Source organism: Sodiomyces alkalinus, assembly GCF_003711515.1.
Source record: "Sodiomyces alkalinus F11 unplaced genomic scaffold SODALscaffold_7, whole genome shotgun sequence".
In the NCBI taxonomy this organism is placed as follows: domain Eukaryota; kingdom Fungi; phylum Ascomycota; class Sordariomycetes; order Glomerellales; family Plectosphaerellaceae; genus Sodiomyces; species Sodiomyces alkalinus.
The window spans coordinates 1,863,442-1,878,165 of record NW_021167085.1 but is presented as its reverse complement, the minus strand read 5'-3'; the positions used below and the strand labels follow the sequence as shown (position 1 = coordinate 1,878,165).

At 52.7% G+C, this 14,724-nt stretch overlaps 3 protein-coding genes across 3 annotated transcripts; 2 read left to right on the top strand and 1 right to left on the bottom strand.

Annotated features, from left to right (window-relative positions):
- Positions 1-1,956: 1,956 nt before the first annotated feature.
- On the top strand, positions 1,957-4,214 carry SODALDRAFT_340815 (hypothetical protein; the record flags this gene model as incomplete). The annotated part of the gene is made up of 4 exons (XM_028612989.1): positions 1,957-2,160; positions 2,253-3,172; positions 3,224-3,437; positions 3,657-4,214. The coding sequence occupies 4 exons, from the start codon at positions 1,957-1,959 to the stop codon at positions 4,212-4,214; spliced, it is 1,896 nt and encodes a 631-aa protein (XP_028465420.1).
- A 1,593-nt stretch (positions 4,215-5,807) lies between these two features.
- On the bottom strand, positions 5,808-8,560 carry SODALDRAFT_380059 (mediator of RNA polymerase II transcription subunit 17). Its single transcript, XM_028615088.1, has 3 exons — positions 8,001-8,560; positions 7,493-7,896; positions 5,808-7,365 (listed from the first exon to the last, which is right to left on the bottom strand). The coding sequence occupies exons 1-3, from the start codon at positions 8,291-8,293 to the stop codon at positions 5,981-5,983; spliced, it is 2,082 nt and encodes a 693-aa protein (XP_028465419.1). The 5' UTR covers positions 8,294-8,560; the 3' UTR covers positions 5,808-5,980.
- A 1,052-nt stretch (positions 8,561-9,612) lies between these two features.
- Positions 9,613-12,246, top strand: SODALDRAFT_279893 (6-phosphofructokinase type C; the record flags this gene model as incomplete). Its single annotated transcript, XM_028608198.1, has 3 exons — positions 9,613-10,323; positions 10,504-10,971; positions 11,071-12,246. The coding sequence occupies 3 exons, from the start codon at positions 9,613-9,615 to the stop codon at positions 12,244-12,246; spliced, it is 2,355 nt and encodes a 784-aa protein (XP_028465418.1).
- Between the last annotated feature and the right edge of the window lie 2,478 nt (positions 12,247-14,724).

Genomic DNA, 14,724 nt, shown 5'->3' with positions numbered 1-14,724 from the left:
ACATCAGACCTCAATATAACATGGCGGATAAGATGTCCATGAACCATAATCGTCTTTCCGGTTCAGAGGGCCAGTTTGGGCAACCGACTGTATTACGAGTTCAGAAGAACACGATCAAGGGCAACGTACATCGTCAATGGCGCAGTGAGAAACAAAGCTCATCTACTTCCATCCCTGCTGCAATCCGAGGCTTCCGAGCCCCTGGTGCAGTTCGTATCCCAAGTCTGGCTACCTCCTCTGTCCCCTTCGGGACTAAACCTAAGAGAACGTCCCGTGGATATACTGCCAAGGATGACATCGCAGTGTTGGGTTGCTTGGATAATGAGTCCCTCCCGAGTACGAAGGGCTCGAACATTCCTAAGCGTCAACAGAGCCATCGAAGTGTCAACAGGAAGAACTCACAAGATAATACTGTGGGTCATAAGAGCACTGTCATCAAAGGTCGCAAATGTGAAGGTAAGAACTAGGCGCATCCGATTCTTTCTATCTTGCTTCAGTTGTTGTTTAATGCCTTGAACTCATTGTCCCCTTTCCACATCTTTCCAATGCATCGGTTTCTTCCGTCTCTATTCCTTGACACGTTCTAGCTTGACTTTCGACGTTATGTGGTCTTGAACTGACGCATACACAGCATCTATCAATGCAACCATACGACCACCCCCATCAAATCGTCAACGTCCAGCTGCAGGCCGGACCGTGTCTTTGAACATGACCTCAACGGCGCATGGTGAGAAAACGAATCCTGTCAAGGTGGAAGAACGTAACGCTCTCACGACCTTCTCGAAGGACTCTGGGGCTCTTCCACTGAGGACGAAAACCAAGCCAGCTATGGTCATCAATGGCCAGTACAGGGGAACGAGCCGTCTCACGCAGCCAGAGCTCGAATCGCTCGAGGAGCCTTCCTCTCACAGGGCCCAGGCGGCAAATTCGAGGCCCAAGGTGCCAGTAAAGGCGCCCCCTTCCGTCACCCAAGATGGGAGATGGAGAGGTACCGGCCGTCTCACTCTGGCAGAAAGCCAAGCTTTCAAGACCGCTTCATACAGCTATGCCAGTTCCGAGAACAAGCCAAGGCACAAAGCTTCTGCTATTAAACTCACAGCAGAAAACCCTCAACTTTCCAATCACAAGTCGAACCGGCCAAACTCCACTCAGACATCTTCTTTGAAGCCTACCATCAGGCCCTCGAACAAGAGAGTTCTCAGTCCTTCCAAGGACTCATCTAGCCAGGGAGTGCCTGATCGTCGCAAACGCCAAGCACTAGATGTCCCAGGCCGCGAAATCGGCAATGCTTCTTCCAGCAGCAATGAGGTGCAGTTTGTTGCCGCTTCAAAGTACGTTTTTGCATTCCTAACAAAACCGTTCAACCTTTTCTGTCCTAAAACTTCCAGACATTTGCTGACGTAGACCAACAGAGCACGTGTGCAAGGACACATGCAGGATCGAGGTACTATCAGCCAGCGTACTCAGAAGACTCCCGAGAACGCCCGCCGACACACTTTGAATGGACCACTCAACAGCAACAGACCTCCTTCGAGTCAAGCCAATGTATTGAGAACCGCCCCAGAAACAGTGTCAAGACAGCTTTCCGTGAACCGCAACTCGTTATCTGGCATGATGGTAGCCCGAGCCAAAATACGTGCTCGCCATATCGGAACCCTCAGTGCCTCAGATTTGCAGGATAGGGCGTCATCGAAGGATGGCCTTAGGAGAAGAATCACCCCAAGGCCGACAGAGGTTGAAGTCATGAAATCGAAGTTGATAAACATGTTCAACATCATTGGTGAATATGACCCTGTTCTGGAGGAGAATGTTACCAAAAATCCGTTCCAGGAAGCCAAGGACAAGGAATGGATCCAGGAGCAACTCCGGGAATATTTCCCAGACCATTACCAGAAGCTAGGGATAAGCCGTGAGAAGCAGATTGGAAGACTCTTGGAGAACATATCTCCCAAGACGATGAGTTCCTCTACCCAACGCGCGGCGACCCCCAAGAGCCTAGCAGTGCCTCTGCTTGCTCATCAGGAGATCGCCTTGGATTGGATGCAGCGGCAAGAGAGGGGCACCAGTAAAGGGGGCATTTTGGCTGACGAGATGGGTCTTGGAAAGACTCTTTCTACTATTTCATTGATTCTTGCATGCTCATCGACCGAGAAGCATAAAGTAAGTCATCCTCCCCGTCTTCTCTCTCCCCATTGCTCCGAACTACTCTCGTCTAGACTGAAAGACTGAACTGATCCTTCATACCAATGTAGACAAACCTCATAGTTTGCCCTGTGTCTCTCATCAAGCAGTGGGAGCAGGAGATAAAGAGCAAGCTCAAGCCTGACTACCAGCTGAAAGTGTCCATCTTCCATGGCGAGAAACGCGCGCCGGCATCCGAGCTCATGGAACACGACGTCGTCTTGACGAGCTACGGAACCTTGCTCAGCGAGCGAAAAAAGTTGAATGACTTTTGGAAGAAGAACGTAGACCGCAAAATCGACGTGAAGAACGACGTCCTCCTCAAGCAATGTGCATCTTTTCTGCACCCTTGGGATTCTCACTTCCATAGAATCATCCTCGACGAGAGCCACCACATCAAAAACAGGCTGGCCCAGACCAGCGAAGCTGTCACGGAGGTGAAGGCAAAATATCGCTGGTGCTTGACGGGGACTCCCATGATGAACGGCGTGGACGATATGTACGCGATGTATCGATTCCTCAAGATCAGTCCCTACGATGACTGGGGGTTTTTCGTCGACAGCTTTGGGACTCTCTTCGACACTAAAACGACCGGTGCTGATCCCAAGGTGCTTGCCATGAAGAACTTCCAGGTCCTTCTCAAGGCTACTATGCTACGTCGATCCAAGTCCTCGATGCTTGACGGCAAGCCCATTCTTGTACTGCCCGAAAAGACGGAGGAGAATGTCGAGGTCGTTCTGAGTGTCGACGAGTTCAAATTCTACCAAGAGGTACAAGAGAAATCTCAGGTGATCTTCAGTCAGTACCTCGGGGGAACTAAGACCATCGGATGGCGGTTCGGTCATGTGCTGGTGCTTCTTCTGCGACTGAGACAAGCCTGCTGCCACCCGTTTCTTTTGCTCAACTCCGAACAGTTTATCCCCGAGGTTGATGCCGAGATGTTGGAGCGAGCGGAAAGACTACCGGAAGGTCAAGTCAATCGAATTCTTCAGTTAGCTCGTATCAGCGTCGAGTCGGTGGACAGACTGCCGCCCAAAGGGAGCTTCAAGTGCCGCGACTGCTCGACAACCATTGCGGATCCCATCTTCATCTATCCCTGCGCTCATGAGATTTGCGTCAACTGCCTCGCAAAGCTTGTCCCCAAAGCAAGCAATGCGCAAGTCGAGCAGACGAAGTGCCCCGTCTGTAAAGGCCCCTTGGACAAGAACACGGTCATTACGTACGATGCATTCAAGCAAATCCATGCGCCTGAGCTTGTGGACGACTTGAGTCCAGAAAACAATGACCAAGACACCCAGACAATTTGCCTTGGGCCTGACAGTGACAAAGAGCACGAAGAGCCCAACCCGCCCAGTAAAGTAGGAAAAGGGGAGAGACCCAAGATCAACCCCGCAAGGCTCATGGCCCTTCGGCAGTCCGCATGCCGGAACATGGCCTCCCGTCAAGAGTACACCCGTTACCTCGAGGAATGCTAGCGTCCGTCCTCGAAGGTGAATGTGTGCATCGACCTCCTCCGGCGAATCCAGAAAGAGACGGGCGGCGAGAAGTCTAAGACACTCGTCTTCTCCCAGTGGACAATGCTCCTGGACTGCCTTGAAGTGGCTCTCCGTGAGGATGATGACGAGACCATGCGGAATCTAAAGACGGTGCGATACGATGGCTGTATGACCATGACGTTGCGCGACAAGGTAGTGCGAAAATTCCGCGATGACCCCGACGTCAGAGTCATGTTCCTCTCTCTGCGAGCGGGCAATGCGGGACTCAATCTCGTTGCGGCAACCCGCGTCATCATCATGGAGCCGTTCTGGAACCCCTATATTGAGATGCAGGCCGTCGACCGCGCACACCGGATCGGCCAAAAGAAACCCGTCAAGGTGTATCGTCTCCATGCTCAGGGGACGGTGGAGGATCGCATCATGAAACTGCAGGAGGCCAAGAAGAGCACCATCAACGCAGCTCTCGACGAGAAAGCCCATACCCAGGTTTCCAGTCTGAGCCTCGATGAGCTTAAGTACCTTTTCAACCTGGCTTAAAGCGCCTGCCACCCCCTTTTTCTCTTTCTCCATTCTCTTACACACTCCTTACGCTTTTCTCTTCTGCCGAGACTATGCGACTGCTTTTCGTTTTGGCATTTGCCTTCATTCCGTCCTGTAAGAAGGGAAATGCGTTCCTTGGGGTTTTCTTTGCTGTGTTCGACAAACGGTTTAAAAAGAAAAAGAAGAAAAAAAGATACCCTAGCTTGCGACGACTGGAAGTTGTACAGCTCTTCGGCTTGTAGAAGATTCGAGAGTCCCAGTCAACTGAAAAGCAGAAAGTTCGGAGGTTAAGGGACTGGATATGCCCGTGGAGGGCATTCCCTTCACAGCATAAACAAGGACGACAGGCTGGTGTGAATACCAGGGCGATACAGACCATAAAGGAATCCTGACCATCTCCTTTCGGATACGTGTCTGCAGTCCTCTCTTCACTCGACTTCTGCACCTTTTTGTCGGGGGGTTTTTTTTTTCGCTTGTTTACGCATATTCTTTTCTCTTCCTCTCTCTTTTTCTCCCCATCTGTCTTTCTCCGTCTCTCTTCTGTTGTTTTCTCTTATTTTTACAAATTTCTCTTGCCTGGGCTCCTTTATTTTCAGTTTCTTTGGCTTCGTTTGCTTCCACATCTTCTCCTCTTCTGGATGCGCCTCTCAGCGAATTGATAGCCCGCTCTTGAGATATCAAGCCTGCTCACCTGGCCTTGCAGGGACAGGGGAAGGCACAAGGGCATGGAGAGACTTCGGGGCGTTTTCACACTTACACCCATGGCTATTCTTTTTTCTTTTTATTACGAACCCAATGTCTCTACCGGTGCCGTTTTCGTCTTTCTACCCCTGGAATGCCCAACTTGGATGCGACATAACGGCCAATCCTGTGGACATTGACAAGTCTCCATAGCAACCAGCTGCGAGGTATGGTGGGAAAGGGTTGGCGATGGAACGAACTGTGGATGGCAGACACAGAAAAAAGAGGCTAGGTTTGTTGGTACCAGGTGGGAGGGGTAGTTATCTGCGTCGTTCTCCGAGACACGTTGGCGTTGGAGGGCCCCTCGATGTATCATACTCGACAGACACAAATGCTTGAGGTTGGTTTAACCGACCTCCATTATGGATGCATTCTGATAGGACAAAACAACAAATTACCCCTTATCTCTACTGAAACTGCATGCGAGCCTCGCTGCCGCTGTTGTTATGTTGCAGATTGGATGCGAGAAGAAGGTAAGGCTTGCTGGAATGGATTATGCATTTTGTCGTGGATTACCAAAATGCCGCGAAGAGAAGCTGGTTTGTATCTCTATCAGTGTAGATGGTATCCATGAGGAGAACCTCAAGAGTCGGGATGGAACCACTGAGGGCGGTGACAAGGACACGAAGACCACGTTGTGACAGGGTGATGGGGTGACAGCACCCACATGCTGGAGATATATGGCACTGGGAGACCAGGTGGATGCCAGGAACATCAACGGAAGAGGGCAGCTTCGATGGGGCGCAAATCTCACAAGTTATCACCATCATCATCTTCTCCCTGTGAAAAAGTCAGAAATATTGGGTATCAATATCGTGCCCAGCCTATGAGTGCTGGATATCTATGTACCAGCCTTGGGTGTCGTCTTTGTCGTCAGTCATCATCAAGGGAAAGGCTTTATACTTGAGACGGTTCTCTCGCAGAAATGCTTCCACAAAGGCGTCCATCACGTCTGATAGAAAATATCCGGCTAACCTCTCCCGCTCCACGGACTCCAATGCCAGAGAGACAGAACCACCCATCTAGGGACATTCCGAAGCCGTGACAACAGCCCGCACAATGTCCTTCACGTCAACGGGGGCCTCTTTCTCGGCGCCACCGAAACGCCACGTCTCGCGCCGGAGTTCGTTGCCAACGTGCCACGTCGCGGCAACGACAACGTGGTCGGCACGACCGTCCTTCTCAATGAGTTCAAAACAGATCTTGGCCGAATCGTTGCTGTCCTGAATCGCGTTGCCCCGGACGGAGGCGACCCACGATGGCGCGGAGAGGTCCTGTTCGTCCTGTGGCGGTGGCGGCTGTTGTTGTTGTTGTTGTTGTTGTTGTTGTTGTTGTTGTTGCTGCTGCTGTTGTTGCTGCTGCTGCGATGGCACCGGAGGTGGAGACAAGGGTAAGGACAAGGCATAGGCGAGAAATTCGGCGGCGAGGAGCCGAGGGACGGCCGAAAAGAGGAAGGACTTGACCGAGTCGAGATCCGGATAGGCATCGCGATCGCCGCTGGGCGAGAAAGTGGATTGCAAAGGGTTGAAGCTCTCGTCCTGGCTACCTAAAGGCGGGAGGAGATGGATTTCGTATTGGGTCGTGGTCATGGGGAGGAACCAAGTACGGCCGCGGATCTGGACCCGGCATGTAGAAGACAGGGTGAGGTCGACTCGGAAGCGAGCCGGGGAGATGAGGAGGTTGATGAGTGCCTGCGCAGCGGTGGGCCGGTTGGATGAGGAGGAGGACGGAGGAACGAGGTCGGCGGTCGGTAGCCGAGGACTGTGAATGGTGAAGGAGGCTTCTTGCATGCCGAGGAGACGGAGGAGTCCGGTGAGATCGCCCGCGAAACGCGTGCACTCTCTGATCGAACTATCGTGGACGGTGTGGAATATTATAGGGCGCAGGAGATGATACTGATGGAACTGCTGAAGTCGACGGATATGTGGCGGGCTCGGTCGTAGTCGTTGCACTTCGTTCTGGCGGTGGGCATGACTGAGAAAGAGATGGAGGCTCAGCTGCGTCAGCTCAGCTAATTGGTTGTCGCGGAGGTCGCCTCTGGCTGGGGCAATGGTGTCTAGAGTGTCGAGGGCCAGGGTCACTTTGGGCCCGAATTTGGGCTCGTACGTTATGGAAGAGTCGCTCGCCTTTACGCCGTAGGAGGCTAGGGAGTGGGCTTCTCGATGGAGTTCGTGCCATAGTTCCTGGGAAAAGATGGCATTTCGCGCCTCAAGGACACGGGTCTGAAGAGGTCCGGTGTCGGATACAGATGTGTGCGGGAGGGATCGGCCACTGTGTTCGCCTTGCCGGTCCATGGCGACAGACAGTCGCTGCGACCCTGCGCCGGCTCGGCTATGGTCCAGCACAGCAGAGCCATCGTCGCCACGCCTCAAGGGGGCAAGGCTATTATTTCGGAACTCCGGGGAGGCTGTTGATTTTGAGTGAGCAAGAGGATCGGGAGAGGGGCCGAAAAGGAAGAGAAAGGCGGAAAAAAAGAAAAAAAAAAAAAGGGAATGATGGAAAACAAGAGATGGATGTAATGATAAAAGTCTCACCTTCAGTAAAGCCAAACCGGACACCGAGAGTATGGCGTTCCGCGGGCAGCCGACATAGAGACCAGCCATTCTGCTTCACAGCAAGCACTTCCTTCCAGTAGGCAGCCTCCAGTTCGATTTCCCTAGAGAGCATCGAGCTTGTTTTCTCTGCGGCCTCCCTTGTCCGGTCAATATCGATGAGCGTCCAGCCTAAGGACACATCTCGAGCTTCTTTCCGTTTTTCGTCTCTCCCTTTCTCGTCTGCTTCATGTTCGGAATCTTTGAATTTAGAGGCGCCCAGGGTACCAATTCCGGCGAACTCGCGAAGGGCTTGGGAGAGGGTAGCTCCGGCCTGATTGGGGTTATGTTTGGTGAGAAGGAGAGAGACGAAGTCGAGTGAGAACATGGCCGTGTTGTGGGCAGCACTGGTAACGAACGAACCAAACCTTGGTCAGCGAATACTCGGCACAAGGAGGAGGTGAGTGACAAAGAAAGGCGGGAAAAGCCGGGGGTGAAGGCGTCGGCATACTCGATGTTGCGAAGAATCTCGGCCTTGACGGCGTGAATATCCCTGGGCTCCTCAGACTCGTCGGTCTCTTCACTAGTTCCGGACATGTGTACGTCCTCCTGGTCGCTGTTTCCAGCCTGGCCATCTTCCTTGGCCTGAATCTCTTCCCGGAGGCTGGCCTCGGTAACATTGCGGAAACCGCGGTCGGCCTGGATGCGGGCGATGAAGTCGCCAAGGTTCTTGGGCTTCCGGCTGCCCACCGGAAGTGGCCGAAGGGAGGAGTACGGCATAGAGCCTGCACCACTTGTCGCCATCACAGGCAAGGAACAAATTATTGGGGCGACTGAGGTCCGAGCTGTGAGGGTTCGAATGATCGATCAGTTGGTCGCAGTTAGGAGGATTGTTGCATGATTCGGCAAAGTTGGGCGATCACAATCGCATGATGCGAAGGGAACCTGGTCGCCAGGCAAGGAGTCGTAGAGGAAGGGGGAAGAAACAGGGAGGGAATTGGTGTACTCCGGAGGGCAATTGGCGAGTCAATGACCTGAATTCAATTGTTGGATGCTCTATGCGTGTTGCCGGTGTGTATAGTATGTCGTAAGGTATGTAATCTTACGGTATGGTGCATTCTCCTTTCCTCGGGACCGTGCAGATCCTCCGTTTGCTTACATAATTACACCAGTAATGACCGGCCGTGCACAGACCAATACTACCTGAACCCTGGCCATACCAGAACCAGCCAAGTCTAATTATTGTGAAGGACCTAATTGAATGCATGTGTTACTTCGTGAGACTGGGGAGAGGACTTTCCTCGGTCTCTTGGCTTTTACCAGGGTCATACAGGTGACAGTCCATCAGCCCATTCCATATGCACAGCAATTCCTTACTCAAGTTAGTACCTAATATTCGTGTGTAATGTACGCGTACAATCCATATGCAACCCCGCCCTCACACCCCCGCCGATAAAAAGAGAGAGAGAGAGAGAGAGAGATGAGATAAGATAAGATAAGATAAGAGCTTGCCTTCGTTACCCCTCATCTACTCCGTACCTTATATTACTCGCTACCTATAGAAACACCACCCACCAACACGCCATAACTCGACCTCGCGTACGAAGTTCTCCATTAAGACATGCGTCATTCCGTTCCAGGTTAGCAACGAAAGACCATTCCATTGGGTGACAGTCCGGGGGAGCCAGCACTAATCAGTTGTTTTTAGCCTGATACTAAACACAGCACCAAGAAAGCTTCGAACCTCGAGTCGCTTTCTGGGGTACTTGTCAGTTGTCACGCCTCTTTTTTGACATTTCTCAAACCCCAGCGCGGTATTTACTCCCCGGGAACGAGGAGGCGGGGGAACCGATCCTTCCCTTGCACGTCTTGTCTTTCAAAGCTTCTACCCCTTTTCATCCATATTACCCTGCCTTTTCTTCTTCTATTTCCCCTTCCCTTTAATCCCTCTCCTCCCAATAACCAACCCCTTTTCCTGGCATTCGTTCGTAATCAGGAGTTTCCGGGCTTCCTTCCCATTGCCACGTCATCTTGGAAGGACAGCCAATTCCCATACTGGTCCATCTAGATCCGCCACAATGACAGCTCCTCAAGTCGAACCGCCCTCCGAGTCCCACGTCAACATGCCGAAGAAGAAGATTGCTGTCATGACCTCGGGGGGTGACTCCCCGGGCATGAACTCCGTCGTTCGAGCCGTCGTCCGTACGGCCATCCACTTCGGTTGCGATCCGTACTGCGTCTACGACGGATACGAGGGTTTGGTCCAGGGCGGACACATGATCAAGAGGTTTCACTGGCAGGATGTCCGCAATTGGCTCTCGCAGGGCGGTACCCTCATCGGCACCCAGCGTTGCGCCTCCTTCTTCGAACGGTCCGGCCGTATGATCGCCGCCAAGAACATGGTCCTGAACGGCATCGATGCTCTCATCATCTGTGGCGGTGACGGGTCCCTCACCGGCGCAGACAAATTCCGCTCGGAATGGCCCTCTCTGCTTCAGGAACTCGTTGCCTCCAACGAGCTTACCGAACAGCAGGTTGCCCCCTACCAGCACCTCAACATCGTCGGCATGGTCGGCTCCATCGACAACGACATGTCCGGTACCGATGTCACCATTGGTTGCTACTCCGCCCTCGACCGCATCTGCCAAATGGTTGACTATATCGAGGCCACTGCCACTTCGCACGCCCGCGCCTTCGTCATCGAGGTCATGGGTCGTCATTGCGGATGGCTCGCCCTCATGGCTGGCGTCGCTACCGGTGCAGACTTCATATTCATCCCAGAAAAGCCTAGGCAGGACGACTGGCGGGAGGAGATGTGCAATCTCGTTAAATGTGTAAGCCAGAAATTTCCTCGCCTTTTTTCCGTTCTGTCCCCCCCCCCCCCCTTTTTTTTTTTTGGGCTTCTCTCCTGAATATTATTATTATGATTTTATTATTGTATTATGCACGACCGAGCGTCGTCATCCACATTGGTCGCTTAGAGTAGCTGACTTCTGTCTCCCCACCCGTCTTAGCACCGAGATTTAGGAAAGCGCAAGACCATCGTCATTATGGCCGAAGGAGCCCACGATAGGCAAGGTAACAAGATCAGCTCAGAGATGGTCAAGGATATTCTGGCCGACAAGGATGGTCTGGCCCTCGACACTCGCATCACCACCCTAGGCCACGTCCAGCGCGGCGGTTCGGCCGTCGCCTACGACCGGGTCTTGGGCACCCTTCAGGGCGTCGAGGCCGTGCGAGCTGTTCTGGAGGCCACTCCTGAAACCGAGACGTGTTTTATTGCCATAACCGAGAACCAGATCGTGCGACGTCCTCTGATGAAGGCCGTCCTGGACACAAAGGAAGTTGCCAAGGCCGTCCGGGCTCAGGATTTCGAGAGGGCCATGGCACTGCGCGATACCGAATTCGCCGAGCTGTACAGGTCATATATGATGACAACCAGCGTAGTGGCCGATACAGACACTATGGCACCGGAGAAGGAGGTATGTCCAAAACCATACCATACCCACTTGTCCAGCCACCACTCGGCGCTCCCAAGCTAATGATACTCTTCGTCTTCTTTCCCCCTGTGCTTCTTTTAGAGGATGAAGATTGGTTTCATCAACGTCGGTGCGCCAGCCGGTGGAATGAACGCAGCTGTTCGCGCTGGCGTCGCGTATTGCATCGACCGCGGCCACGAGCCCATCGCAATTAACAACGGATTCGCCGGTTTTGCCAGACATCATGACGACAAGCCCGTCGGCTCGGTGCACCCCTTTAACTGGCTTGAAGTCGATGGATGGGCCAGCAGGGGAGGTTCCGAGATTGGAACGAACCGCGAACTCCCCTCCGAATCGGGTATGGAACTGGTTGCCAACCTGATCGAGCAGTATAGGTTTGACGCCCTCTTCATCGTTGGTGGGTTCGAGGCCTACCACTCCGTCTGCCAGCTCCGACGCGCCCGGGAGCAATATCCCTCCCTCTGCATTCCCATGGTCCTGCTGCCAGCCACCATTTCCAACAACGTGCCAGGCACCGAATACTCTCTCGGTTCCGACACGTGCTTGAACGAGCTGGTCAATTACTGCGACAAGGTCAAGCAGTCGGCGTCGGCTTCACGCCGGCGCGTCTTCGTCGTGGAGACCCAGGGGGGCAAGTCCGGCTACATCGCCACCCTAGCCGGCCTCAGCGTGGGGGCCAGCACCGTGTACACGCCGGAAGAGGGCATCGACCTGGAGACACTGACGGCCGATGTCAACTACCTGCGTGACGTCTTCGCGAAGGACCATGGTCAAACTTCGTCCGGCCGCCTCATCCTGGTCAACGAGAAGGCGGACCAGGTCTTCAATGCCAAGCTCATCGCCGACATCATCCGGAAGGAGGCCCGCGGCCGCTTCGAGTCGCGGGACAGCATTCCGGGCCACGTCCAACAGGGCGGCGTCCCCTCGCCCATGGACCGGTGCCGCGCCGTGCGGCTCGCCATTAAGTGCATCCAGCACCTGGAGCAGTTTGGGCCCTGTTCGCACAACAGGTCCAAGAAGGATCCCATGAGCGCCTGTGTCATTGGCATCAAGGGTGCCCAGGTCGTCTTCACCCCCGTGGAAGAACTCGAGGATACGGACACCGACTGGAAAAATCGCCGCCCCAAGACGACTCACTGGGCCCATATGAAGGAAGTGGTCAGTATTTTGGGCGGGCGGCCGTCACACCCCATGCCCGAGACACCGCTCACGGGCATCGTGGCTAAGGATGTCAAGAGGGGTCTCACATATGTCTAGTCGACGAGGTCTTGTCACGCAAGTCTCTCATGGCTTGGGACTGCGTTAGATAGCATCTTGAGGATTAGATCGTGGTCTGGGAGAGGACACAAAAATACGTTGGGGTTCGAGGAAAACAGAGGAAAAGCTATAATAAAAAGAAAGCCAGGCGTGTCAAACGACAAGGTCAACCCCCCCCCCCCCCCCCCACCCCCCAAAAAACTCCCCCCCCCCCCCCCCCCCAAATCCCCAATAGAACTTTCCCAACCCCAGTCCTCCTCGCGGCGACTAACACCCCTTCAACCTGTCCCGAGAAGAAAAAAGAAGAAGAAAAGGGGGAAGAAAGGACGAAGGGAAACAAAAAGCAATTCTTCACATGTAGCATAAAGAAAGGAACGCTTCAAATGACGAGGTCATCGCTCCTCTTGATGCTTCATGACGTGAAAGCGTTGCGACTTTGTTTATACATACGTGAACTCCCTGTGTGGTTATCGCGGGAATCCTCGCACTAATTGCAGGTACTGTGACGTACGGAGGAGAGGAGAGAGGTACTTACCGTTCTGTGTCTGCCGCGCTGTTACTCATCACCTGTAAGGTGCAGATGAAAGTTCCAGATGCGCCTATTAGTTCCAGGACTAGGTACAGAAGTGCCATGTTCCCTCCCCCCACAGTCGTTTCCTCCTCCTACACGGTGATTCGTACTTAATATCCCAAGTACACCAAGGGGAGGGAGAAATAAAAGAAGAGAAAATAGCGGTGGAGAGGCGATACAGAACAAGGTACGAATCTACCTCTGGGAATCCCTTATCATGTAGTCCCCCTGAGCTGATAATGTTTTGACGTTCTACACATGTACACTCTGTATATCTTTTCCACGGGACGAACCGAACTTGTCGAGAGGGGGGTTAATTGTAAAATTCCATCCAGTCGCAAGACAGGAGTGAAGGAGAACAAAGAAAAGAACAGGGGGTGCTTTATAGCGCTGCTGTAGTGTGGCTTATAGAGGAGTTTGATTGGATGACGGGCTGAACGGGGTCAATGAGGTCGTAAGTACTTCCTATGTACAGAGTACGTACTGCATATTTCATGTCCACTCCGTAGGTACTTGTATGTGAGACGCCCTGAGAGCATAAACACGGGATACCCGTTTGACTCTAATTATGGGATATGTGTTAGGTGCAGTTTTGGGTGCCAAGGGTGTATATATGACGATGAAAACGGGAAGATCGCGAAAATAATAAGAGAAGAAATGAGGGAAAATGAGAATACGTGGTTATATTCTACGATGTACGTCGGACAAGAAGTTCCGGCACATTTGCGAGTCAGAACCCGTACCTTTCGTGTGGGACAAATTATGACGAATGACGTCAAGTGATTCAGGGGGTCCCCGAGAATTCAGATCAGCCGGGAATGATGTGTCCGTTGAGGAAGGAGGTTCATGAAAGAAAGAAAAAGGCTACCTTAGGCGCTGTGTCTAGAACTTCTACCTCGTGGCTTGGAGGCAACGGTGTTGACCGAACGAGTGGAAAGCGGTGTACAACGTAGCTCGAGCAAACGACTACGCATACAATGCGATACAGGGGGGATTTAAGGTGTGGGAGCACTTTGTCAAGTTATCTCCGCGTAAATGAGAAAGGAGCGACAGAAAATTGAGAGGTTTTGAATGGAATATTTGTAGGTACCGTACGGAGTATTAGAATGGAATAAATAAGGTAGGTAATAAGGTACGGAGGAGATGACGGAAAATCTAGCCAACAATGACGTATCGCGTTGACGTCATAGGGAGATAATGACCTCATATTATCCGTACTGTGTAGAATTGACACTAACGGGAAAGTAGTGGGGCCGTGGGGGGTAACTCGGGTAGGACGAAGAAATGAAGCAGCACCTCGAGATAAGATAATATGTTTCTCCTATCCCTCCAGCGGGAATATGGGGAAATAGGAGGAAATTGGGTCAACAAATCAGAGTACAGGGGAGTCAAAGGGGAAGGCAGCCGAGAGGGGAGTCGGGGAGACGCCTCCGAGTCCGACGCCATTAATAATAATATAGGATTGTCGTGCAGTCGGCCCCCCTTGTCCTGCATCGAGTCTCCCCTTGTTCCTTGGTAGCAAATTGTCGCCTTGGGTTGGACCCCCTCCTACGAACTTACGAAGTAACGGGCAGGGAAACAACTTCCTAGTATGAGAAAGGAGTAAAAGGCTGCCTGTCTCCTAGTTATTGGATACTACCCGTCAAAGGATTGCATAGACACCTTACGGATGGTAGTTTTGTGCGTGTGTGTGTGGGTGGGTGGTGGTTCACACTTATTTTCTAAAAGACACGTGAGGCACGGGGTACACTTTCCGTCATTCGATACGGAGTAGGTACTCATGGTACGGACCTACTACCTGCAAAGTACCTCGTACATACAACGTACCTTGGCCGAGCTGGTTCCTTCTCTGCCTTGGTTTTCCCATAGAATTTTCAGATCTTTAGCCACGATGTCCTAGACGAGCT